Source organism: Salvelinus namaycush, chromosome 32 (genome assembly GCF_016432855.1).
Source record: "Salvelinus namaycush isolate Seneca chromosome 32, SaNama_1.0, whole genome shotgun sequence".
In the NCBI taxonomy this organism is placed as follows: domain Eukaryota; kingdom Metazoa; phylum Chordata; class Actinopteri; order Salmoniformes; family Salmonidae; genus Salvelinus; species Salvelinus namaycush.
The window spans coordinates 15,274,168-15,300,695 of record NC_052338.1 but is presented as its reverse complement, the minus strand read 5'-3'; the positions used below and the strand labels follow the sequence as shown (position 1 = coordinate 15,300,695).

Here is a 26,528-nt window from a genome sequence, read left to right as displayed (position 1 = left end):
TTTACCAAAGAGCACCTTCTATCTACCAAAATTGTGTACCTTATTGGCGCTTCCCTTCCTCCTCTTTCTGTTATGTCTAGGGGGTTTAGGGTTAAGGTTAGGGTTAAGGGTAGGGTTAAGGTTAGGGTTAAGGTTAGGGTTAAGGGTAGGGTAAGGGTACAGGTTAGGTGTTAGGAAAAATAGGACTGAATTGTGTATCCTCACAAGGTTAGTTGTACAAGACTGTGTGTGTGTGTGTGTGTGTGTGTGTGTGTGTGTGTGTGTGTGTGTGTGTGTGTGTGTGTGTGTGTGTGTGTGTGTGTGTGTGTGTGTGTGTGTGTGTGTGTGTGTGTGTGTGTGTTTGTACGTACGTGCATGCGTTAGAGAGAGACACACACATTTGACCCTGTTCAGTGTTTTCAGTGGGTCATGAATGGGTTCATGAATTGCGGTGGCATTTGGGATCCTTTTTTATTTAAATGTATTTGGGTACATCTTCCCAGTCTAAAATCAACTAATATGCTAGCTTCATGACTAAATCATTTGTACCTTTATGATAACATTGTGCCAAGAGTAGGAGTATTATAAAAAAACATGAGCTGGCACACACCCAGAACGATTATTTTGTGTGGAGGTGCTGACTAACGGCGAATAAACTATAAACTATCAAAATAAAGAGAGTCGCACACCCAATAAATTACTGGGAGTTTATATATGGTGTGTGACGCTCTTTATTTTTACCAGTAGGAGTATTAACATCAATGATGGTAACACCAATGAGACATTTTTGGTTATTGAGGAATTTCTTAAAGGCCACAGCTGCTTCAATAATTTACTTAAGTGATATGATTAAATATTTGTCTCACAATGTTATTTCCCTTCATTTAAATAGAGTAACACCAAGTGACACTTTGAATTTAGACTGCGTTTACACAGGCAGCTCAATTCTGATCTTTTTTCCAATTATTGTCAAAAGAGCTGATCTGAATGGTCAAAGACCAATTAGTGGGGGGTACATTTTCAGAATTGGGCTGCCTCTGTAAACGCAGCCATAGACACACCAAATTATCAATGGAATCCTAAAATGTATGACATGCGAACAAGGTGCAATTAGCTAATAATGTTCTTTAATGTAGACAGCTCCCCCGATAACGGTTTGCCACTGAAGGGAATGCTCAAGGTCCTTGTATATCTTTGTAATGAGTGATTTTCAAGGCAGTAACGCCGATTACATAAAACTGAGAGACAGACATACTAGTAAAAAAATTGTTTTGAATAAACCTTATTTATTCATTATACAATATATTATATTAAATAATTTTGTTCACTTTCTAATATTCAAAATAATTGATAGATATCACAAAATCTCCAAAACATGTCACTACAACTCTACACATCACTACTGGGACAAGCCAATTGACCTACCTTAAGTACTTAAAGCAATTCATAAACATAAGGTTTTGCAGTATAAAGGACTTACATTATGTTTTATCATTGGTAAACAGTTCAATATAAACAAAGCATGTATGATGTGTAACTATTTGTCATTTTAAAGTGTTTTTCACCTCAATTCAAGAACGACCCCAACATATCTCTTATACTGTATGCTGCATATTCATGACATAAAATTACACTTCACTTGGTGTCACAATCATTCACTTCAAAAGCCTCTCACCAGCGAACTGACCAATATAGCAGAGTGAAGGGAACAGCAACAGCCATGGCCATGGCAACTCTTGGACTGAATGGAATAGATTATTTAATTGTTCATGGTTGTCTCATGTCACCATCCCCTATACTCACATGCAATTTATCTCCATCTCTCAACTCCTTTCCTCCTCCCTCTCTTTCTATCTATGTGTCTGTCTGTCATTATTGCTCCCTGATCTAAGTGTCTCCATCCATCCTTCAGCACTGTGTCGTAGCTTCCAGGTTGCTGGTGACGCATCCATATTTATCAGTTCTGACAATGAGCTACTCACGCTAATTTACTAATTTAGATTAATATGATCGACATTTCATTTCAGCACGCATCACTCCTCACTCCCCTTCTCTCCTCCTTTCCTCTCCCCCCTCTTTGTATGTCTGACAGCTGATTGGCTGAGCAGGGTGGTAATCACTGACAGCCCATTAGAAGAGTCTGCCACAATTATCTCACTAATTCAGAGGGTTCTTTTTTAGTTCGGCAGCATAAAATTGTCAATCTTGGAAGTGTAATCAGCCTCATTCCCTATTCCAGACCAGGACTAAAATAAACAAGAGAGAGTTGGAGAGAGAGAAATAGAAAGAGAAAGTGAGAAAGGTAGATAAAGAGAGAGAAGGCAGACAGAGAGAGAGAGAGACAGAGGAGAGAGAGAGAGAGATGGCAGATAGAGAGAGAGACAGAGGAGAGAGAGAGCTAGAGAGAGAGAGCTAGAGAAGGTAGACAGAGAGAGAGAGCGAGAAAGACAGAGAGAGAGAGCGAGAAAGACAGAGAGAGAGCGAGAGAGAGAGACAGACAGAGAGAGAGAGAGAAGGCAGACAGAGAGAGAGAGACAAATAGAGGAAAGAGAAAGGAGAGAGATGGCAGACAGAGAGAGAGAGAGCGAGAAAGACAGAGAGAGAGCGAGAGAGAGAGACAGACAGAGAGAGAGAGAGAAGGCAGACAGAGAGAGAGAGAGACAGAGGAGAGAGAGAGAGAGAGATGGCAGATAGAGAGAGAGACAGAGGAGAGAGAGAGCTAGAGAGAGAGAGCTAGAGAAGGTAGACAGAGAGAGAGAGCGAGAAAGACAGAGAGAGAGAGCGAGAAAGACAGAGAGAGAGCGAGAGAGAGAGACAGACAGAGAGAGAGAGAGAAGGCAGACAGAGAGAGAGAGACAAATAGAGGAAAGAGAAAGGAGAGAGATGGCAGACAGAGAGAGAGAGAGAGAGCGAGAAAGACAGAGAGAGAGCGAGAGAGAGAGACAGACAGAGAGAGAGAGAGAAGGCAGACAGAGAGAGAGACAAATAGAGGAAAGAGAAAGGAGAGAGATGGCAGACAGAGAGAGAGAGAGAGAGAGAGAGGAGAGAGAGAGCTAGAGAGAGAGAGCTAGACAAGGTAGACAGAGAGAGAGAGCGAGAAAGACAGAGAGAGAGAGCGAGAAAGACAGAGAGAGAGAGACAGAGAGAGAGAGAGAGATAGAAGGCAGACAGAGAGAGAGAGACAGAGAGAGAGAGGAGAGAGAGGAGAGAGAGAGAAGTCAGATAGAGAGAGACAGAGAGAGAGAGAGCGAGAAAGCGAGAGAGCGAGAGAGAAAGAGCGAGAAAGCGAGAGAGAGAGAGAGTAAGACTCATTAAACAACCAGTCACTACAGCCAGGCAAGCAGGGGGCATGCTGTTTCAATGGACTTCTGACAAAGGGAAGGCAAAGACACACTTTTCCTTTTTTTATCTTCAAACTCAAACTGATCTGTTACGTGTGTCTTGATATGTGTGTCATGTTCAGTGTAACCATTAGGAGAAACAGAGGGAAGATGCTGTAATGTTGATCGCTCTTACCTCCCAGTGGGCTGCCGTTCTTTCATTTTGCTAGGTCTTAAACTAACCATTTTGCTATGTTAACCTCCATCACTTACTGTCTAACCAATGGTAAACACACAGATCCAGGACCAGACTGTACAGGCTTCACATGTTCGCATGGGCTGAAGTCCCTCTTCTCTTCCTACAGTGGCTGTGTGTAATGACCCATGAGTTTGGAAAAGCAAGTCTACCCCTTCACTTCACAGACCCAACACTCATAGAATGGATTCAGAGCCACCTGCTTTACCACGCAGGAGCAGTACACAGCTACCACTCCAATCTAGCATCTCTCACACTGGGCTTTTCTCCTTTTTTTTCATGATTGATGTTCGGCTTTAGGGTGGTAGTAGGGGTAATTTCATCAGCACCCAGAAGAGGGCCTCCAACCCAGCTAACTCAAGGGCCAACGAGGGACTGAAGTGTTGAAGACAAAATAGGAGAGTGGATCTGAGAGGGGGTTGGAAAAAATGAGAGTGAAAAAGAGAGATGGGGATTCTTTACATGAATGAGAGAGAACTAACCCATGTCATTCTGAGCTCGGAATGGGCTTTTCAAGATGTACACTCTCAGAACCAGAGATGATAATTGTCTGTAATGTGCAACACATCCCCCTCCCTCCCTCCCTCCCTCCCTCCCTCCCTCCCTGTTCTCCCGGGGTAAAAGAAATCAATAAACTTTCTCACGTGCATTAATGGATACAACTTTATAAGATAAAGCATTTTATTATCAAAGGCTCAACAGTTCAATGTTTCCAATATTTACAACATTTTAACAATGACAATCCCTGTACCGGTCCGATATGATGCAAGGTTACATGGTACCAACAGAACTCCATGAAGCTAAAACGTCTGCCTCTGAAATGTAGCCTACATTTGAAATCGGTGCTTTGATTGCGTATTGTCATGTTCAAAACAACACCGAGCCATCTGAAGTCATTGGTTGTTCAACCATAAGAAAACCTCCTTTCTGGAATCTATCTATAGGATTATCTGACTGTGTTTGAGAGTACTCGTCTTTTTGCCTCTGAACCTTTGAGAGTTTACAGACTCATGAATAAAATATCCTGTTGTAATCCTTGAGTAGTAGGGTTGCATTATTTGATTCATTCACAAGCCTTGTTTTCATTTGATTCACACTGTTAATATTCATGACTTTTGATATTCATGGCACAGTTGGCAGGCAGGGTGAAAGGAAAGAGATTCGTCTGAATGGAAGGAGGGCAACTGGGCACCTCCATTCTACCAGAAGTGGGCATCCAAGCATCGCATGAGGACACTGGTGAGCAAGCAATCATCAATGGGATTGTTGATCTAAAAATCATGTAACTTCCATTCATATTGTAATTGAAAGGATGCCTAGAAACTGGATATATATGTGAATTATCTAAAAATCAGCTTTATAAGGATGACAACAGAAAATAAACATAATATCCTTTGAACAAGCCCCTTGTATGCCTATCAGATTCAAAGTGAGTCTATGTTACTGATGCAACAAATACATCTAAGCATCTGTGCCACAGTAACCCTTTGTTTACTTCAGCTGTTGAACACACAACATTGCTCTGATGTAGTCCACCTCTAAGCTGGACCCTTCCTATTTAAACCCTTCATCTCTTCCTGGTTTGTACAGATGTGTTCCTCCTGGGTTCCTCCAGGTCTGGGCAGTGAGTCAGTAGTAAACAAAGAGAGGCGGAGGGGGCCGTTTGGGTTTGGACAGGGAGAATTCAATGAAAATGTCACCAAACCTTGAAACAGAGTGGGCAGCTGTGGGTTTTTCCTATAAAACAAATGATCAAATGCCAGCCAGTCCACAGGAAACCTTATAGTTGAATAAAACTAAAACATTTTATTTGTCCTATGTTGAAGTGTTTGCAAGAACAATTTTCAGGGCATCGCAGAGAAGTACTGGTATTGATACCCCTGTAAGAACTTAGAAAGTGGAAAGGAGAGCGGCAGACATTGGTTTCTATGTATCACATGTTCGTTGTACTCTCCTCAGCACCTAGTAGTATCATCATAGTTTATAATTATCAACATGATTTTCTTTTTTTCCCCAACATGTAATTCATCAACATGCTATTATCAATGGGTGGAGAAAGGGTCTTTCTCACATAGGCCATACCATCGGACATGTTGCGTCTCTGCTAGATGTTATTTCAACAGGGACAGACCAGTTTGTTTACAAGTCTGTTCTACTTGGTGAAACTATCCACAGCTAAGTTGACAGGCCCTGTCAGGATGGTGAGAGTGTGTCACCATCTTAGTGGTGACTTGTGGAGACATACATTAGCTTATGCTAGCTAGCAACTCTTCTTGATGTGTGAAACTGTCACATATGTATTATAAAAGCTGTCAGACAACATCCGATTCACCTTGAAAATGATCCTTTATTCTGATTATATCAGAAAGTGAGAGTAGAATTTCTGAGGCTGATTTGTGTGATGATTTGTCCCCCCAAAAAACAAATGGTTCTCCACAGAATAACCCAACATCTGTGATTCCAACCAAGTGGCTACAGACATTTTCAGTGTTCTGTTATATTCCTCCAAAGGATGCAGGTTTTTGTTGTGTCTGAGGCGGTTCTGTTTCACGAGTGAGGTAGCTAAACTGTTCACTAGCGTGGTAGATGACACAGTATGACAGTAGAAGGCCCACTTTCTATTGACCAGAGGCTCTCTGTTCCAGAATTAGCTGCCTGCGTATCTTGAAGAGTTTCTTTCCAGAATGTTATATCCACACATTTTTCAGATTTGTATTTTTTCATCAGAAATGAATGCTTATGTGTACCAACATGTGTGTGTAAAATATTACTGTTGCCAGATTTTTTTATTCATAGATTTTTGTTGTTGTTGCAAAACGCTATATATCCTTTGTTTAGCTGGAATGGAATGTTCGTACCTTGTATATTTGACTGTAATATGTAGTTGTCTCACCAAGCTATTTTAAGATGAATGCACTTTTTGTAAGTCACTCTGGATAAGAGCATATGCTAAGTTACTAAAATGTCAAATGTAAATGTTTTACATACATATCTCATATTACTTTATTGAATTATAAAGAATAAAAATAAAGAAGTGTGTGTGTGAGAGAGACTCATGCGTGCGTGTGTGTGTCAATGGGGCACCTTCTGTTTTGACATCTTCATGTACTCTAGGGCATCTCTTTCTCTCTCTCTCTGAATTCAATTTCAATTTCAATTAAAGGGCTTAATTGGCATGGGAAACATATGTTAACAATGCCAAAGCAAGTGAAGTAGATAATAAACAAAAGTGAAATAAACAATACAAATTTACATTGCATTTCCAAAATAACAAAGACACTTCAAATGTCATATTATGTGCAAATAGTTAAAGTACAAAAGGGAAAATAAATAAACATAAATATGGGTTGTATTTACAATGGTGTTTGTTCTTCACTGCTTGCCCTTTTCCTGTGGCAACAAGTCACAAATCTTGCTGCTGTGATGGCACACTGTGGTATTTCACCCAGTAGATATGGGAGTTTATCAAAATTGGGTTTGTTTTCGAATTCTTTGTGGATCTGTGTAATCTGAGGGAAATATGTGTCTCTAATATGGTCATACATTTGGCAGGAGGTTAGGAAGTGCAGCTCAGTTTCCACCTCATTTTGTGGGCAGTGTGCACATAGCCTGTCTTCTCTTGAGAGCCAGGTCTGCCTACAGCGGCCTTTCTCAATAGCAAGGCTATGCTCACTGAGTCTGTACATAGTAGAGAGCTTTCCTTAAGTTTGGGTCAGTCATAGTGGTCAGGTATTCTTCCAATGTGTACTCTCTGTTTAGGGTCAAATAGCATTTTAGTTTGCTCAGTTTTTTAAATAATTATCTCCAATGTGTCAAGTAATTATCTTTTTGTTTTCTCATGATTTGGTTGGGTCTAATTGTGTTGCTGTCCTGGGGCTCTATGGGGTATGTTTCTGTTTGAGAACAGAGCACCAGGAACAACTTTCTTAGGAGACTATTCTCCAGGTTAATCTCTCTATAGGTGATGACTTTGTTATGGAAGGTTTGGGAATCACCTCCTTTTAGGTGGTTGTAGAATTTAATGGCTCTTTTCTGGATTTTGATAATTAGCAGGTATCGGCCTAATTCTACTCTGCATGCATTATTTGGTGCTTTACGTTATAGACTGAGGATATTTTTGCAGAATTCTGCATGCAGAGTCTCAATTTGGTGTTTGTCCCATTTTGTGAATTCTTGGTTGGTGAGCGGACCCCAGACCTCACAATCATAAATGGCAGTGGGTTCTACAACTGATTCGGATATTTTTAGCCAGATCCTAATTGGTATGTCGAATTTTATGTTCCATTTGATGGCATAGAATGCTTTTCTTGCCTTGTCTCTCAGCTTGTTCACAGCTTTGTGGAAGTTACTTTTGACGCTGATGTTTAGTCCAAGGTATGTATAGTTTTTTGTGTGCTCTAGGGCAACGGTGTCTAGATGGAATTTGTATTTGTGGTCCTGGCAACTGGCAATTATTTTTGTCTTACAGAGATTTACTGTCAGGGCCCTGGTCTGACAGAATCTGTGCAGAAGATCTAGGTGCTGCTGTAGGCCCTCCTTGGTTGGGGACAGAAGCACCAGATCATCAGCAAACAGTAGACATTTGACTTCAGATTCTAGTAGGGTGAGGTCGGGTGCTGCAGACTGTTCTAGTGCCCTCACCAATTCGTTGATATATAAATTATGTTGAAGAGGGTGGGGCTTAAGCTGCATCCCTGTCTCACCCCACGGCCCTGTGGAAAGAAATGTGTGTTTTTTGCACATTTTAACCTTGTTGTTAACTTGTTGTTTGTGTGCATGGATTTTATAATGTTGTATGTTTTCCCCCAACACCACTTTCCATCAAGTTGTATAGCAGACCCTCATGCCAAATTGAGTCAAAAGCTTTTTTGAAATCAACAATGCATGAGAAGACTTTGCCTTTGTTTTGGTTTGTTTGTTTGTCAATTAGGGTGTGTGCAGGGTGAATACGTCTGTCGTACGGTAATTTGTTAACAAGACAGTTTGACATTTTCTCAGTACATTGTTTTCGCTGATGAAATGTACCAGTCTGCTGTTAATGATAATGCAGAGGATTTTCACAAGGTTGCTGTTGATGCATATCCCACAGTAGTTATTGGGGTCAAATTTGTCTCCACTTTTGTGGATTGGGGTGATCAGTCCTTGGTTCCAAATATTGCGGGAGAAGCGAGAGCTAAGGATGATGTTAAAGAGTTTTGGTATAGCCAATTGGAATTTGTGGTCTGTAAATTTGATAATTTCTTTGATACTTTGATGCCATCAACACCACAGGCCTTTTTGGGTTGGAGGAATTGTACTTTGTCCTGTAGTTCATTCAACGTAATTGGAGAATCCAGTGGATTCTGGTAGTCTTTAATAGTTAATAATAAGATTTGTATTTTTTTTACCATTATTTTACCAGGTAAGTTGACTGAGAACACATTCTCATTTGCAGCAACGACCTGGGGAATAGTTACAGGGGAGAGGAGGGGGATGAATGAGCCAATTGTAAACTGGGGATTATTGGGTGACCATGATGGTTTGAGGGCCAGATTGGGAATTTAGCCAGGACACCAGGGTTAACACCCCTACTCTTACAATAAGTGCCATGGGATCTTTAATGACCTCAGAGAGTCAGGACACCTGTTTAACATCCCATCCGAAAGACAGCACCCTACACAGGGCAGTGTCCCCAATCACTGCCCTGGGGTATTGGGATATTTTTCTTAGACCAGAGGAAAGAGTGCCTCCTACTGGCCCTCCAACACCACTTCCAGCAGCATCTGGTCTCCCATCCAGGGACTGACCAGGACCAACCCTGCTTAGCTTCAGAAGCAAGCCAGCAGTGGTATGCAGGGTGGTATGCTGCTGGCTTGATCATGTATATGTTTTTGCTTTTAGTTCTTTGTTATAGGGCCAAAAAGAATAGAGGAGTGGTTTACCCATACATCTCAGTTTTGGATAGATAACTCTTTGTGTTGTTGTTTGTTTAGTGTTTTCCAATTTTCCCAGAAGTGGTTATAGTCTCTGGATTCTTCAATTATGTTGAGCTGATTTCTGACGTCCTGCTCCTTCTTTTTCCGTATTGTATTTCTGTATTGTAGTAATTCACCATAGTGAAGGCATAGACTCAGGTTTTCTGGGTCTCTATGTTTTTGGTTGGATAGGTTTCTTAATTTCTTTCTCAGGTTTTTGCATTCTTCATCAAACCATTTGTCACTGTTGTTCATTTTCTTCAGTTTTCTGTTTGACATTTTTAGATTTGATAGGGAAGTTGAGAGGTCAAATATACTGTTTAGCTTTTCTACTGCCAAGTTTACACCTTCACTGTTACAGTGGAATGTTTTGTCTAGGAAGCTGTCTAAAAGGGATTGAATTTGTTGTTGCTTAATTGCTTTTTGGTAGTTTTCCACACTACTTTTCTTCCATCTATAGCATTTCTTAATATTATTCAGTTCCGTTGGTTTAGATGCCTCTTGATTGAGTATTGCTCTGTTCAAGTAGACTGTGATTTTGCTGTGATCTGATAGGGGTGTCAGTGGGCTGACTGTGAATGCTCTGAGAGACTCTGGGTTGAGGTCAGTGGTAAAGTAGTATACAGTACTACTGCCAAGAGATGAGCTATAGGTGTACCTACCATAGGAGTTCCATCTAAGCCTACCATTGACTATGTACATACCCAGCGTGCGACAGAGCTGCAGGAGTTGTGACCCGTTTTTGTTGGTTATGTTGTCGTAGTTGTGCCTAGGGGGGTCTATACGGGGGAGGGAATGTTGTCACCTCCAGGTAGGTGTTTGTCTCCCTGTGTGCTGAGGGTGTCAGGTTCTTGTTCAGTTCTGGCATTTATGTCACCACAGACTAGTGTCCCTGGGCCTGGAAATAATTGATTTCCCCTCCAGGATGAAGAAGCTGTCTTCATTATAGTATGGGGATTCTAGTGGGGGGATATAGGTAGTACACAGGAGGCCATTTTTCTCTGTTATGATAATTTCCATTTGAATTTCTAGCCAAATGTAAAATGTTCCTGTTTTGATTGATTTAATAGAGTGAGTTAGGTCTTCTCTATACCAAATTAGCATCTCTCTCTCTCTCTCTCTCTCTCTCTTTCTCTCTCTCTCCCTCGCCACATGGACACACACACACACACGCATACACTCAAGCACGCACACAGTCACACAGTCACACAAACAAATACAAACACACATTCACTTACAGAAATACAGAAATGCATGCACGCAGGAACACACACGCCTCCCCTTTAACCATTTAAAATCCAATCAAGCCTAATTGACTGTTCGGCAGTAGCAGCATATCACAATATCATTATCACCTACTCAGTCGAACTCATAAAGTGTTTCAGCACTCTCTCTCTCTCCCTCTCTCTCTCTCTCTCTCTCTCTCTCTCTCTCTCTCTCTCTCTCTCTCTCTCTCTCTCTCTCTCTCCCTCCCTCTCCCCCTCTCTCTTTCTCTCTCTCTCCATCTTTCTCTCTTTCTCATCCCCTCTCTCTCTCTCTCGCTCCCCTCTCTCTCTCTCCATCTTTCTCTCTCCATCTTTATCTTCCTCTCTCTCCATCTTTCTCCCTCCCTCCCTCCCTCCCTCCCTCCCTCCCTCCCTCCCTCCCTCCCTCCCTCTCTTTCTCTCTCTCTCTCTCTCCCCCCTTCTCTCTCTTTCTCCATCTTTCTCTCTCTCTCCTTCTCTCCCTCTCTCTCCACCCCTCCTCTGCTAAGCTTTCACCCACCTCCATCGCTCTCTGCTCTCCAACCCAGATGCCACAAATGTATCACTTGTATAGTTCTTTATAAAAAATAGTGTAAAAACTATCAATACTACTTATTTCTCTGCGAGTGAGGTGGATATACAGTATTTAGAAAAAAACATGATTTGTCTCTCTGAAATGAATCCATCAAGCGATAGATTTTAAACAAATACATGACTGGCATTGAACATGATTAAAACACACCAATATCTTTCATAATTTCTTTAATTAAACAATAAAATCTCATTTACAAACATTTTTGAAAATGGATATATAGCATTTTGGAATGAAACTATTCACTTTCTACCACTCTGCCTGGACTGTCGTTGGGTGGGGTTGGTTGGGCTCAGGGCTGACGGGTAGAGGTTGAGGGCAGGAAGAGAGGGAGGAAAGGGGCAGAGGAGGAGGTAGAGAATTCAGCTGAGAGCAATGTCTCACCCAGGTACGACAATTTCTTCATTAGCGAAGACACACAGACACCAGAAGATGAGGTGGGATGGGAGGGGGAGAGGAGGGGTGAAGGGGGAGAGGGGGAGGTCTGCAAACACACCACCCCCTCCGCTGCGCTGACTAGCTGTTCCAGATTCGACTACTTGTTTTTTGGCGGTGGAACCTCATAAATCACCCAGAATGCTTTGCTCTCTGACTCACCATCATAACCGGCGTGTTTGCACTGCAAAATATTCCTGGAAACGAAGGAATACATGAGAGAACTCTTAGCCAAGGACAGGATAGGAGAGTAGGCCTCATCCCCAGAAGCTTGTGTACTGAATGTAGAGATTGATAAAGGTTGGTCAATCAATTCCCAATCAGAATGTCTTATACTGTCTATCTATCTATCTATCTATCTATCTATCTATCTATCTATCTATCTATCTATCTATCTATCTATCTATCTATCTATCTATCTATCTATCTATCTATCTATCTATCTATCTATCTATCTATCTATCTATCTATCTATCTATCTATCTATCTATCTATCTATCTATCTATCTATCTATCTATCTATCTATCTATCTATCTATCTATCTATCTATCTATCTATCTATCTATCTATTCAGTTCTCTATGTGTTTTCAGTATACAAGAGAGGGACCTAGGGCACCACTATGACTAACTATATAGAAATAAGTAAACAAGAGGACTTTCTACTGTCTGATTGGGGTTTCCTGACCCCTTAGAACACCACTGAGCTTATCAAAACTCAATTGACCTCTTCTGTTTGGGATACACAGACCAGCCCTCCACACCCTAATGACGGGCACACTCAATAGAGTGTATTCACACACACACACACGCACACACACACACACACACACACACACGCACGCACACAATTAACGAGGACCAACCGAGACTGCAGGTCGTAGCGATTGGAGCAGGCGGAGAGGCTAACATGCTGTGTACTCAGCTCTCTGGACGGACAAAGACTTCAGTCACTGAACTACTGTCTGTCTGTCTGTCTGCAGCTACACACACATCCCATAACATAGCAGACAGATGGCCTAACTCAGCAGGACTTATTTACCACTGGAAGACTGAGCAAAGACCAGTATGTGCTGCCCAATCAGCAAACATCCTCACTGAGTATCCAGAAACACTCACACACAAACAAATGCACAGGCACAGGCACAGACACGCACTCATGCGCACACGTGTGCACACACAGACACAGACATACACAGACATACACAGACACACACACACACACACACACACACACACACACACACACACACACACACACACACACACACACACACACACACACACACACACACACACACACACTCACACACACACACACACACACACACACACACACACACACACACACACACACACACACACACACACATATATATATATATATTCAACACAAAAAAACTTGGACATCCCAGTCCTTTCAATCATAAGATGATCCAATGGCAAAGCCAATGCTACTTGATGCTGCCATAAAGTGTATAGAGTTTGATGTTGTAAAATAAAGGTATGGAGGTATTTTGACTGAGGGGAACCTTTGCTCCTTGCTCCAGCACACAGGGTTGCAGTCCTCCGGCCTGCTGCAGTCCAACCCTAACTCGGCCAGGCCCTGCCAGCTGGATGTCACATTGCTGCTTCATTACTGTTTGCTGGTGTCCCTGTGACCCTGCAGTTTTCATTTACACCCTGGTGTGGAACCCTCCATCACTTTCCAGTCCTGGGACAGGTCCCCCGCCCTGCTCTCTGAGCCTTTCAGAGAAAGAAGGCAGAGAGAGAACGGTCATCATTCAGTACATATCAACCTTACCTGATGCCTATCATGACAAAGATGGAATATGAGTGTTGAAAGTGTATGTGAATACCTATGATTGGTGTTCATGGTATTGTAGTGATTCTCGCTATACAGTGCATTCGGAAAGTATTCAGACCCCTTGACTTTTTCCACATTTTATTACGTTACAGCCTTATTCTAAAATTGATTAAATATTTTTTTCCTTCATCAGTCTACACACAATACCCCATAATGGCAAAGCAAAACCAGGTTTGTAATCATTTTTGCAAATGTATAAAAAATCTAAAACTGAAATATCACATACATAAGTACTTACATAAGTATTCAGACCCTTAACTCAGTACTTTGTTGAAAATGCACATGAAAGCAGGCTGTCAGGTTCTCCCATCTCCACAGAGGAACTCTGGAGCTCTGTCAGAGTGACCATCGGGTCCTTGGTCACCTCCCTGACCAATGCCCTTATCCCCTGATTGCTCAGTTTGACTGGGCGGCCAGCTCTAGGAAGAGTCTTGGTGGTTCCAAACTTCTTTAATTTAGGAATGACGGAGGACCTTCAATGCTGCAGCATTTTTTTTGGTACAATTCCCCAGATCTGTGCCTCAACACAATCCTGTCTCGGAGCTCTACAGACAATTCCTTCGCCCTCATGGCTTGGTTTTTGCTCTGACATGTACTGTCAACTGTGGGACCTTATATAGACAGGTGTGTGCCTTTCCAAATCATGTCCAATAGATTGAATTTACCACAGGTGGACTCCAATCAAGTTGTAGAAACATCTCAAGGATGATCAATGGAAACAGGATGCAACAGAGCTAAATTTCGAGTCTCATAGCAAAGGGTCTGTATACTTATGTAAATAAGGTATTTCTGTTTCTTATTTGTAATAAATCTGTAATTATGAGGTATTAAGTGTAGATTGATGAGAGAAAAAATGTATGTAATCAATTTTAGAATAAGGCTGTAACGTAACAAAATGTGGAAAAAGTCAAGGTGTCTGAATACTTTCCGAATGCACTGTATGAGCCACATTACAATTCCCACCAAGTGGGTTAACCCTATTAGCGTCATTTTCATGCCAGCAACATAGGTTCACTTTCCTGCCCTGCCATTCGCTACATTGGTGTTAGAAGTGGGATGGTGGCCATTGGAATGCACGGCCCAGACATGTAAGGGGGCTGAGTAGTCGAGGCACGGGGACGTGCCTTGCTGTTCAGAGGGAGCAGTGTAGCGATTCTCGCTACATAAGAAACATTACAATTCCCAACATGTGGGTTAACCCTATTGGCAAATCTGCGATGGGTGTTTTGCCTTTCACGCTAGCGACCCAGGTTTGCTTCCCTGCTCTGCCATTAGCTACAGTATAATACAGATGGTTTATTGTTGGGGAAATGAGAGGATGATATGGTCCAAATTAGATTGACCCTCTTCACCCAATACACTAGAAGACACGATAGGAGAAATGTACATTTCAGGAACACATAAAGCAAAACAACCATGAAAATTGAGAGTTAAAGTTCTAAATAAAGAGTTGTTACTTTCTATTTGAATTCTCTCCCTGGTGCGAGGCGGTCTGTCCTCTTGGCATATACTGCATTTGGGGTTCATCTACTTTTTTTGTTTAATGACAGACAGGGAATTCTAAACGTGTTAGCCGTGTGTCACACCTCCATGAAGATTGTCACAAAGACGCGTCAGCGATGGAAACCCCTCAGAAGGATTCCTCAACCTGAATCGTTCCATCTCTCCGTGTCATATCAATTACACAAGAAGATTCACTTAGCATAGCTGTGTTGGTACTGGTATTTATTCAACACTCTATACAGCAGCCCCAAAAGATGATTGAATTTGGGTGCAGGAGACCACAACATCAGTGTAAGCATTGTGTGATAGGTACTGTGTAGGTTATGTGTGATAACCATTGTACTTTGGCAAGGACTTTATTTTCAACAGTTATTTACTCACAATTTGTCTCTTTACAAAAAACTAGCTTCTCGTTTGTTTGTGTGAACTGTGTGTGAGTTCTTTTTGAGTTGTGATGACAAAGGTTATTCAACAAGACGTATCTGTGCCAGTTGAAATAGGCTATGTAGTCACCTTAGCCCTGAAAAAATATGATATATTCTTTCATCCCGACATGGGCCTCAGTCTTTGGCTTGCAGTTTAATATTATAAAGCTCAATATGCCATAGGCTGAAATGTATAGATTCAATCCCTCTTCACCTTTTAGGAAATGGAAATGATATGATTGTAGACACTGTAATGTGGTAGTTAACGTAGTGCATGCCTAAGTTCCTCAGGTTAGGCTAATTTCATTGACACTGAATGCGACTGTAATTGACACACTGAAGTCATATTTGAGAAAACAAAGGAACTTTTAATTTATTATTAAAATGACATAAATAAACATAAACTCCCAATGAGTCCAACAAATGCAAATAGAATAGATATGTACATATGATTGCCAGGGAGGGAATGTACACAGAGCAAAGGAGGAGAGACATCTGTGCTTTCTCCTGGGCTGCAGTGGGAGGATACAAGGCACTTCTTGCTTTCATTCTTTCCTTCTTTCTTTTCCTTCAGGCCACGAAACGCAACACACTGACACTGGATCCAAAACAGTTACATGTAAACGGCTAACAATGAAAACGGACGTTAATTTATTTTATATACACACATATACATTTTTTATGTTAGATCAACAGATTATTTAATCTTATTTATCTATTATAATAATAACAAAACTAATTGTAACAATAAACAGTTAAACATAAGGATTGGCCCCTTTAGTAAAGTTGGGGGGGTTACTTCATCAACTTAGCTTTGTGTAGCTAGTGATCCTGATTGTCTTACGCCAGCGTACGATTGTCTTGGAGTACTCTGTCTGTACTGAAGGACACAACTACAGTAACACACCAGCAACTGGAACAATTGTAGAGGAAGTATATTCAGACTGTCTTAGGCTTATAACTGCACCTTGGAGAGAGTGAAGGAAACTCCCAATGGAAAAACACATGCCTCTTCCACTCAGACAGCAAGTGTGTAACTTAAGAATGGCAACCTATGGATTTAAGCTTAGAATGTCTAGGGTGTTTGGAATGGAAGACCAACCATGTCATGTTGGTAAAACACAAGGCCTGAGAGGACCCTACATCTCTCTGCTTCAGATAGATCTTCTTCTGAGCTGCTTCAACCCAAAAGGTTCCTAGCCGATGGTCAGGCAGTAGAGCGGAGATGGTGGTGATGTGGAACAGGATGGTGGTTGAGGAGAGTCAATGGCTATGGAAGCATTGTGCTCAGTAGCTCTGAGCCACAGGTGCCCAGGAGGCGGTGAGCCTGGCGATGGAGCTTTCGAACTGGGCCTCGCCCACGCCTACACCCACCTCGCTAAGGCTGGGGTCGTACATGGAGGATGGTGAGGATACGGGCAGGGAGGAGGTCAGGCCTGTGTAGGAGGAGCCTCGCAGGAACTGGCTGGTTAGGCCACCAGCGATGGAACCAGAGGAGGAGCCGGAAGGAGTTAGGGCCGTCCCGGCAACAGACCACAGGCTGGGATACTGGCTGTAAGGAAGAGCGTGAGAGAGAGAGAGAGAGAGAGAGAGAGGTTAGGTTACAAGTTTTTTTTTTTTCAACCAGGAAGAAATCTGGGCCTAGTAAAGGTCTAGGCCTAGGGCCCAGAATTGTTCCTGATAAAATCATGTAGTCAGGAACATACTGAAAAATAAACAGTGATATCAGAAATATATACAGTATATGATCAACTATGACCATGTGTTGCCATACCTGGAGTTGGATGTGGAGTTGCTGGTATGGGCCAGGGTTCCCATCCCAGTGGAGTTAGGGATCTGAAGGGCTGACCAGCTGTCATGGGTGGGCAGGGCTCCCGACGAGTTGTCCATGTAGTTGTCTGAACAATAAAGTACATAGAGAAATTACTAACAACAGTATACAAACATTTCTCTGATCAAAACAATGCATTTCCTTCAGGAGTAATTTCTCAAACATATTTTAACCAACATCTTAAAATCCATGAAACCCCCATGCTGTAATCTATACCTATGAGTCTGACTAGTGATCAGAATAAACAGTAAACAGTGCATTCCCAGAGTGCTGGGTTGGGTAGAGGAGGTTCTTACTTGAGCTGGAGGAGCGGTGTGGGTAGTGGCTGGGGTAGGGAGCGGCCCTGTGGCCCCTCAGGCTGGAGTACCTTTCACAGTAGGACCCCGAGGAGTGGCCAGGGGCCCCGCTGAACGGAGGGGGGCTGCTGCTGGGGCACATGGGACCGTTACCAGGTAGAAACCAACCACCAACTGGAGGGAGAGAAGAAACAAAATGGTTTGGTTAATACACTTCCTTTTTTCATACTGTTCTCTATGTACAGTTTCCTTGGGGACATGGAAGGCCTTGAAAATAACATGTATGATGATGATGATAATGATTTTCTGAACATTTAATAAAAGTGTGTTGGAAAATGATGTCACATATAATGACTTGGTTTGATTGTTGGAATTGAAACGGAGAGGTACAGAAAGAGCTTTTCTAATTTGGTTGGTGTTGTGAGACTTAAGAAAAGACTTACGTTGGGAATAACCAGACTGTTGACTGTCTCCACCATGGTCTGGCATGTCTTTATGGTCGCTTCTAAAATTGAAAACATAATACCAGAATTCGCACACAAAATAAAATAAATACAGGAAAAGCGTTGTCATATTGCTGACACAATATCAGTCTCTTTCGCTTACCTTTCTTTGGCATCGAGGAAAGCTTTAGCGAATGGATTGTGTTTGATCTTCAACGCAGTTATCTAGAAGGTACATAAACATGACAACTATTATTATTTTCTTCCTTCATTGTAAGCAGAACACAATATAATGTTTATTATTGTGAACAAGGATTATCTCTGTGACTGTGTAATTAAGGCCACTGACCTCTTCGTTCTGGTAAGCAGTGACAGCGATGAACTGGGTCTCGGGGAAAGACTGGCTACTGATCATCTTCTGGAGCCCTCCAACCTTCACAATGTGTATCCTGGGCTCATACTTGTGCAGAGAGTTCAGCATAATCTAGATCGAAATTATACCTTATTTTAATAATATCACAATAAAGAATAATAAAAAAAACACACACTCAAACTGAATAAGATAGAAATATGAGCCTACAGAGCCCTAACACAAAATTGTGAAGTTGACTTGCCATGAAATGAATAACGTTTTCCCCCAGAAAAGGCCTACTTTTGTAATTCAGCACAGCAGGGTAGAGCATCATTAGCTCTGAGAGAGCAGGGCAATATGACCTAGCCTACCAAGTTGACTTTAAAATGATTTACATAATAATGAATATGCATACTACAAATACGAACACAGAAGACGACAAAACAAATCGGGGCATTACCTGTCCTCCCCCGTTGAGTTTATTGGACAATTTGACTTTGCTAAATGAGACAGGCGCTTTCATCCAGTGCGCTCCGAAGTTAGGCGAGTCTGGGTGGATGTAGACGCAGCTAGGGCTCTGTGGCTCGGGCTTGCCACCGGGAACCCACTCGCCGTTCACGTACTTCCACCGGTTGTTGTCTGCAGCCACGAAGTCCAAGAGAACTGAGTACATAGCGTTGGGGTCCAAACCACTCACATTCGCTCTGAGCACTGGAAACATCCGCCTGTAGGTTAAAATAAAGTTGTTAAATAAAAATATAGCCTAAGCAAGCCCAAATATTATGTTATGTTGGCTCAGCCGTTGATCTTTATAAATTAATTATTTGACATATATATATTTGCATTAAAAAGGGTGCAATTTCTGGGCCCGTTACTTTATCCTAATAATAGGGTTTATAAGATTTGACGACCATTGCACTTTATACCTAATTTTTGACATGGTTTTCAAGTTGTAACAGTAAAGCATATATGGCCTATAGATATGGCATATAGCCTGGTCAATACCCTATAGACTATTCTGAAAGGCTGAACATGCCTGTTGCCGATCTAACCTGTGCGCATCAGTTACGTTAACCTTCGTAGTCGTGCGTAAATGCGGGCTACGATTTCTCCAGATAAACTTTGCTTTCAGCTAGGCAGGCCAGCAGGCCTCGAAGGCCTCCTTTTGATCCGTAGCTAACAGCAAAAAACAACCATAGCCTACCTGCCAGTCTTGGTGACAATCATTTCGTTGGTTAGTTCTTTAAACTTGGTCCATAATTCTGCATCTTCTAGTCCCAGTTTAATATCCCTCTCTGAGGCGTCTCCTTTCTCGCTGCCCTTCTGAAACTCGCTCTCCACCACGCTCAGAAGGTGGTCCAGCCTCTGGTCGGAGTTTGAAGTCATATTTCCTATAGGATGAGTTCGTGTGGAGTTCCGCGAAATGTACCGTTAGAATAGGATTCACTGTTTCAAGATTAGTTTTGACAGGGAGATAAGTACTACTGGCTTCGGAGCCCAAGGCCTGATCATATAAGGCCCCCCAGGGACCACATGGGGACAAGGGCGTGGTGTTGCGTTGCGTTCTAGAACACGCCCCGATGGCCTAACGGTCTGGCTTCGAGCGTCTCTTCGATGTCCCCAATGCAAAATGGCCCATCATAACTGCGTCAATGCAAAATTAATAAATGTACCTATAGGCCTCTAGGTCTACTTTAAACTGGGTCATGTTTGAATAAGAATAACGTCTTCATTGCCCTTTCCTTTAGGTTTATAGCACTCCATGGCCGAGGCCTATACATTTTCTAAAATTGTTTGGATATTCGTTTACTTTTGCATAGCCTAATACATTTTTGGAGCTGTTCATATTTCATACATTCGTTATTTATCTTAAATGACCCTCTAACGAAAAAAATACACGTTAAAATGTTATTAGGCCTTATTGCCAAAAACATACAATATGTTTATGGAATTAAAAATTGTTTATTAGTATCCTAGTCTATATCATCTATCTGTCAGATAGGAAAAAACATCGTTGGATGATTAGGCCAAACTAATTTTTGAATATTTAAATAGAAACAAAAGAAAGGAAGAGACAGGGCAACCGGCTGCAGCCACGATGCCTTTGAACTAAGTTGTATATTTGCGAATAATGCTAATCTTTTGTTGTCCCAAATACACACGTGAGAAATGTAGTGTTGACTGTTGCCAGGCCATTAGGCTGTTCCTCTGTTCCTGTACTGGGCGAAGTGTGGATAGCCCGGAGGTGACATCGGAGATCTGCATAATGGGGCCGCCTGTCTGTTTCTGATCTCACATCCACTCTCACTAACATTGAGGAAACATTTATTCGCACTTCATTGTAAAAGTATTAGACTTCTTTATCATTAAGATCGGGGATTGAGTTTATAGGGGATTAATAATTGTATCCTATACCAAATGATCTGCTTATGGACTTTTTTTTCTCATTCTGATACCATGCTCTTCAGCAATGTCTGTAGCCTAATGTCTTGTTGTATATATAGGCCTACTTAGAAATTCTATATTAATTATCATCATTTCATATTTTGTTCCAGTTTATTATCTTCTTATCCATTTCATATTTATTTTTTTTACATGTGGTTTCCTGAAGATTACTCCAAATGTTACATGTTCATTTCAAGACAGGTGAGGCCTTGAACCTGTGTCCCTCCCTATAATGTCAGAAGATTTAGGAGGGAACTTGTGTGGCTAAAGTCTTTCCTGATGTATGAAGGTTATATTAGGTCTAACAGTTACCATTGATCCTGAGGGGAGGTAGAATACAGTGGGTCTGTGTGTTTTTGTGTTCCTGTCTGCTCTGTCTCAGGCTCTGTGATGTACTTGGAATTGAGTGGGTTCTGTGGAGCGTGACTCCAGTTTACTACTCCACTTCCTGCAGCTCTACAGAGGTCATAAATGTAAAGGGGTTCTCTCACACCTTTCCATCCCATATCATTCAACGGCCTCTTCCTTTTCCCCTCTTTATTTTGAGGCCTGAGAAGAGAGAGAGAGAATTTCACCACCAGCTACAAAATACAGGACTGTTCTCTATCCCGACCAGTCCCTCTGTCTCAGCCTGAATTTAAAATGTATTACATTTAGATTTTTGGTCACTGGCCTACACACAATAACCCATAATGTCAAAGTGGAATTATGTTTTTAGATTTTTTTAAACAAATTAATAAAAAAAGAAAAGCTGAAATGTATTCAACCCCTTTGTTATGGCAAGTCTAAATAAGTTCAGGAGTAAAAATGTGCTTAACAAGTCACATAATACATTGCACGTATGCAATAATAGTGTTGAACATGAGTTTTGAATGACTACCTCATCTCTGTACCCAACACATAGAATTATCTGTAAGGTCCCTCAGTTGAGCAGTGCACAGTTTCAACCACAAAGACCAGGGAGGTTAGCCAATGCCTCGCAAAGAAGGGCACCTATTGGTAGATGGGTAGAATTCTTTTTTTTTAAGCAGATGTTGAATATCCCGTTGAGCATGGTGAAGTTATTAATTACACTTTGGTTGGTGTATCAATACACCCAGTTACTACAAAGATACAGGCATCCTTTCTAATTTAGTTGCCAGAGAGGAAGGAAACCGCTCAGGGATTTCACCATGAGGCCAATGGTGACTTTAAAACAATTACAGAGTTCAGTGGGTGTGATAGGAGAAAACATGTGATGTATCAACAACATTGTAGTTACTCCACAATACTAACCTAATTGACAGATAAATAAAATATATATATTTTTTATTTCAGTGAAAAGAAGGAAACCTGTACAGAATAGAAAATATTCCAAAACCTGCACTCTGTTTGCAACAAGACACAAAAGTAATATTTTCAAACATATCGGTGGCTGCAGCAGGTTATGGGTATGTTTGTAATCATTAAGGACTGGGGAGTTTTTCAGGATAAAAAAAATAATGGAATGGATTAAGCAGAGGCAAAATCCTAGAAGAAAACCTGGTTCAGTCTGCTTTCCACCAGACACTGGGAGATGATTTCACCTTTCATTAGGACAATAACCTGAAACACAAGGCCAAATCTACACTGGAGTTCCTTACAGTTTTGACATAAATCTACTTGAAAATCTATGGCAAGACCTGAAAATGGTTGTCTTGCAATGATCAACAACCAATTTGACAGAACTTGAAGAATTTTGAAAAGAAAAATGGGCAAATGTTGCACAATCCAGGTGTCAAAACAAAGTATTGACTCAGGGGTGTGAATACTTATATAAATGACGTATTTCTGTATTTCATTTTCAATACATTAGTAAACATTTTGAAAAACACATTTTTACTTATTTTTGGTTCTAGGCCTATGTATTTAAATAACAACTTGGTGTTGAGTTGTACTGTTTGAATGCTGTTCTACTCAACCAACAATACATCTGAAACTAAGATGAATGTAATTCCTTCATTTGTAATGTGTACCTCAATGTTATTTGTCAAATTTTGTTTCCCATAATCTCTTTAGCCTGGTCTGTTGGTGACGTGAGGGTTAAACCATCCAGTCTCCTCAGACATCAACACACGCTCACCTAGGTGAGAAATATTACAGAGGCCTGGTGCTTCACAAAGGGACAGTTATAAGGCCAGGCATATTTTCCAGAGGACTTCGTCTTCGTCTTCGCTGGCCTAAATAAGTAAATACAGAGACGAGGATGAGTCAGCCCTGAGAAAGAAGAAACAACTCACTAGACGTACGCACGCACGCACGCACGCACGCACGCACGCACGCACGCACGCACGCACGCACGCACGCACGCACGCACATACACAAACACACACACACACACACACACACACACACACACACACACACACACACACACACACACACACACACACACACACACACACACACACACACACACACACACACACACACACACACCCTTAAGTTTGAGTCTCTTGTGTCCTATGCACATTAACGTCTAATATCCTCAGCATTATTTTCTATTTGAAGACACTTTACTATAAGTTAGTGTAAACACCATTGAATCCATCTATCCTTTATCACGGATTTCAGACCCAGTGGTCCGCTTATCTCATCTCATATAGTATATCTGTTGTGACCACAGAATTAATTTTCCCATTTTTGTGTTTCATCCTCCCCTCTTTGTCTGTTTCAGGATATAAGGTAACAGATATAACAGTACTGTAATAACGTGACAGAACATGTTACTTCCCATGCCCCTGTCATTTCACCAGCCTCTTCAAGCTCCACCATAAAACTATCTGTCTGTGTTTCCTATTTTGTTTATCACCGATAATTCAAGGTGGGTTTGAGTGGAGCGAGTGTTGGGTTTCTATTGCGGTCGTTGTATTCTATTTTAATGGTACTTTATTAGTGGCTGGTGTAACTGTGGCTCTGTGTGAATAAGCAAAGGTGTTGTTGTCCATAGGGACAGATAGTACCTGAGTGAAACACACCAATAGCCACTTCCCTTTCCCAAACCCAAACCGTAACCCTCCTCCTACCCCTGTCCCTTACCCCCTCCCCTCTCCCCTCTCTGATGTGGATTGAGCCCAAAGATGCGTCTGTCGCTTTTGAATTTCCGTTACAAGTTCAGGAAATCTAAACTTTCCTTTTCTAATCACCAAGGCATTTGAAAGGGATAAAAATAATTAGTCGGGACAGTAATTGCCCCCTCTGCCCCCCTTAATACCAGCTCAACTAATGCCAGCTCAACTAATGCCAGCTCAACTAATGCCAGCTCAACTAATACCAGCTCAACTAATGCCAGCTCAACTAATGCCAGCTCAACTAATGCCAGCTCAACTAATACCAGCTCAACTAATGCCAGCTCAACTAATACCAGCTCAACTAATACCAGCTCAACTAATGCCAGCTCAACTAATGCCAGCTCAACTAATGCCAGATCAACTAATACCAGCTCAACTAATACCAGCTCAACTAATGCCAGCTCAACTAATGCCAGCTCAACTAATGCCAGCTCAACTAATACCAGCTCAACTAATGCCAGCTCAACTAATGCCAGCTCAACTAATGCCAGCTCAACTAATGCCAGCTCAACTAATACCAGCTCAACTAATGCCAGCTCAACTAATACCAGCTCAACTAATACCAGCTCAACTAATGCCAGCTCAACTAATACCAGCTCAACTAATGCCAGCTCAACTAATACCAGCTCAACTAATGCCAGCTCAACTAATGCCAGCTCAACTAATACCAGCTCAACTAATGCCAGCTCAACTAATGCCAGCTCAACTAATGCCAGCTCAACTAATACCAGCTCAACTAATACCAGCTCAACTAATGCCAGCTCAACTAATGCCAGCTCAACTAATACCAGCTCAACTAATACCAGCTCAACTAATACCAGCTCAACTAATGCCAGTTCAACTAATGCCAGCTCAACTAATACCAGCTCAACTAATACCAGCTCAACTAATACCAGCTCAACTAATACCAGCTCAACTAATGCCAGCTCAACTAATACCAGCTCAACTAATACCAGCTCAACTAATGCCAGCTCAACTAATACCAGCTCAACTAATGCCAGCTCAACTAATACCAGCTCAACTAATACCAGCTCAACTAATACCAGCTCAACTAATACCAGCTCAACTAATGCCAGCTCAACTAATGCCAGCTCAACTAATGCCAGCTCAACTAATACCAGCTCAACTAATACCAGCTCAACTAATACCAGCTCAACTCAGGCTCAGCTTTGACACGACAGATGATGAACTTTCTCTGCAAAGTGGCTGCTTCTGACTGGGGATACTGTAGTAGAATACTGTAGTAGGATACTGTAGTAGACTTTTCATGTTCTTTCATGTTATTACAGTACTGTTATATCTGTTACCTTATATCCTGAAACAGACAAAGAGAGCAGGAAAAAATGGGAAAATAAAGTCTGTGGTCACAGCAGATATACTATATGAAATGAGATAAGAGGACCACTGAGTCTGAAATCTGTGATAAAGGTAAGTGTCATAATATTACAGAGTTGACACACACAGAAATGTATTTGAGATGTCTCTTATGCAACACAATGTAACCACAACTCTGTGGTATTATGGCACTTACAGATACATTGACGTTGACTTTTCTAGGACTACTGTCCATCCCTTCTGTCCGTTGTGCTGAAACACAGTTTCACAGATTGTGGCTTTGGAATGATGATTTAGATGTTGACTTATGAAGTGGATACCGCCAGGGGCACAGTCTTAGCGTATCTCTGGTTCCTCTAACCTAGAAGGTGTCAGGATCAGCAGGTCAGGTACCCAGGGTGACAACATGACTGATTTACTACTTGTTGTAATGTCAGGTAGCCTAGCAATACACTGCTGTTTCATTAGATGTTTTCATCTCATGTTTAATCAAGAAGTGTTTTATATATAAATAGACTAATATTTTTTAAGTATAGTAGGGCTCCAGACAAACTTTTTCCCCCGGTGCCAATGGAACTAGTTTGGGACCTGAATACCAGTAAAATAGTTCACTGCTGGAATGTGAGAGTGAACGTCTCATGATATTTTGATAGCTTCTATATTCTCACAGGCCTGTATACTAGCTCAGAGGGAAAAAGTACAATAATTACAGGTATATGATTAAGGAAAATCCTTGTTCTACTGAGGCTATATCATCAAGCCATTTAGTCTCCTCAAACCTGTCTGCTCTCTGTCTCTCTGCCTCTCTCTCTCTCTCTCTCTTTCTCGCTATCTCTCTCTCTGGTGTTGCCTGTTGTGAATACGAGTGGCTGTTTTCAGTCTGTTTCAGTGGGTTTTGTGTTGCCTGGTGTAAATACAGTGCATTCAGAAAGTATTCAGACCCCTTCCCCTTTTCCACATTTTGTTATGTTACAGCCTTATTAAAAAATGGAAGCAAATAAAACATGTTCTACACACAATACCTCATAATAACAAAGCAAAACCAGGTTTTTAGATTTTTTTGCAAATTTACTAAAAATAAAAAACAGAAATAACTTATTTACATAAGTATTTAGAACCTTTGCAATGACACTCAAAACTGAGTTCAGGTGCATCCTGTTTAC

General features: G+C 41.5%; 1 protein-coding gene across 1 annotated transcript; it reads right to left on the bottom strand.

The window, feature by feature from the left end:
• Positions 1-16,861: 16,861 nt before the first annotated feature.
• LOC120026711 (T-box transcription factor T-A) lies at positions 16,862-19,882 on the bottom strand. The gene is made up of 8 exons (XM_038971420.1): positions 19,701-19,882; positions 18,957-19,221; positions 18,494-18,628; positions 18,308-18,369; positions 18,145-18,206; positions 17,702-17,875; positions 17,349-17,472; positions 16,862-17,126 (listed from the first exon to the last, which is right to left on the bottom strand). Exons 1-8 carry the CDS (start codon positions 19,880-19,882, stop codon positions 16,862-16,864), a joined length of 1,269 nt encoding a protein of 422 aa, XP_038827348.1.
• Between the last annotated feature and the right edge of the window lie 6,646 nt (positions 19,883-26,528).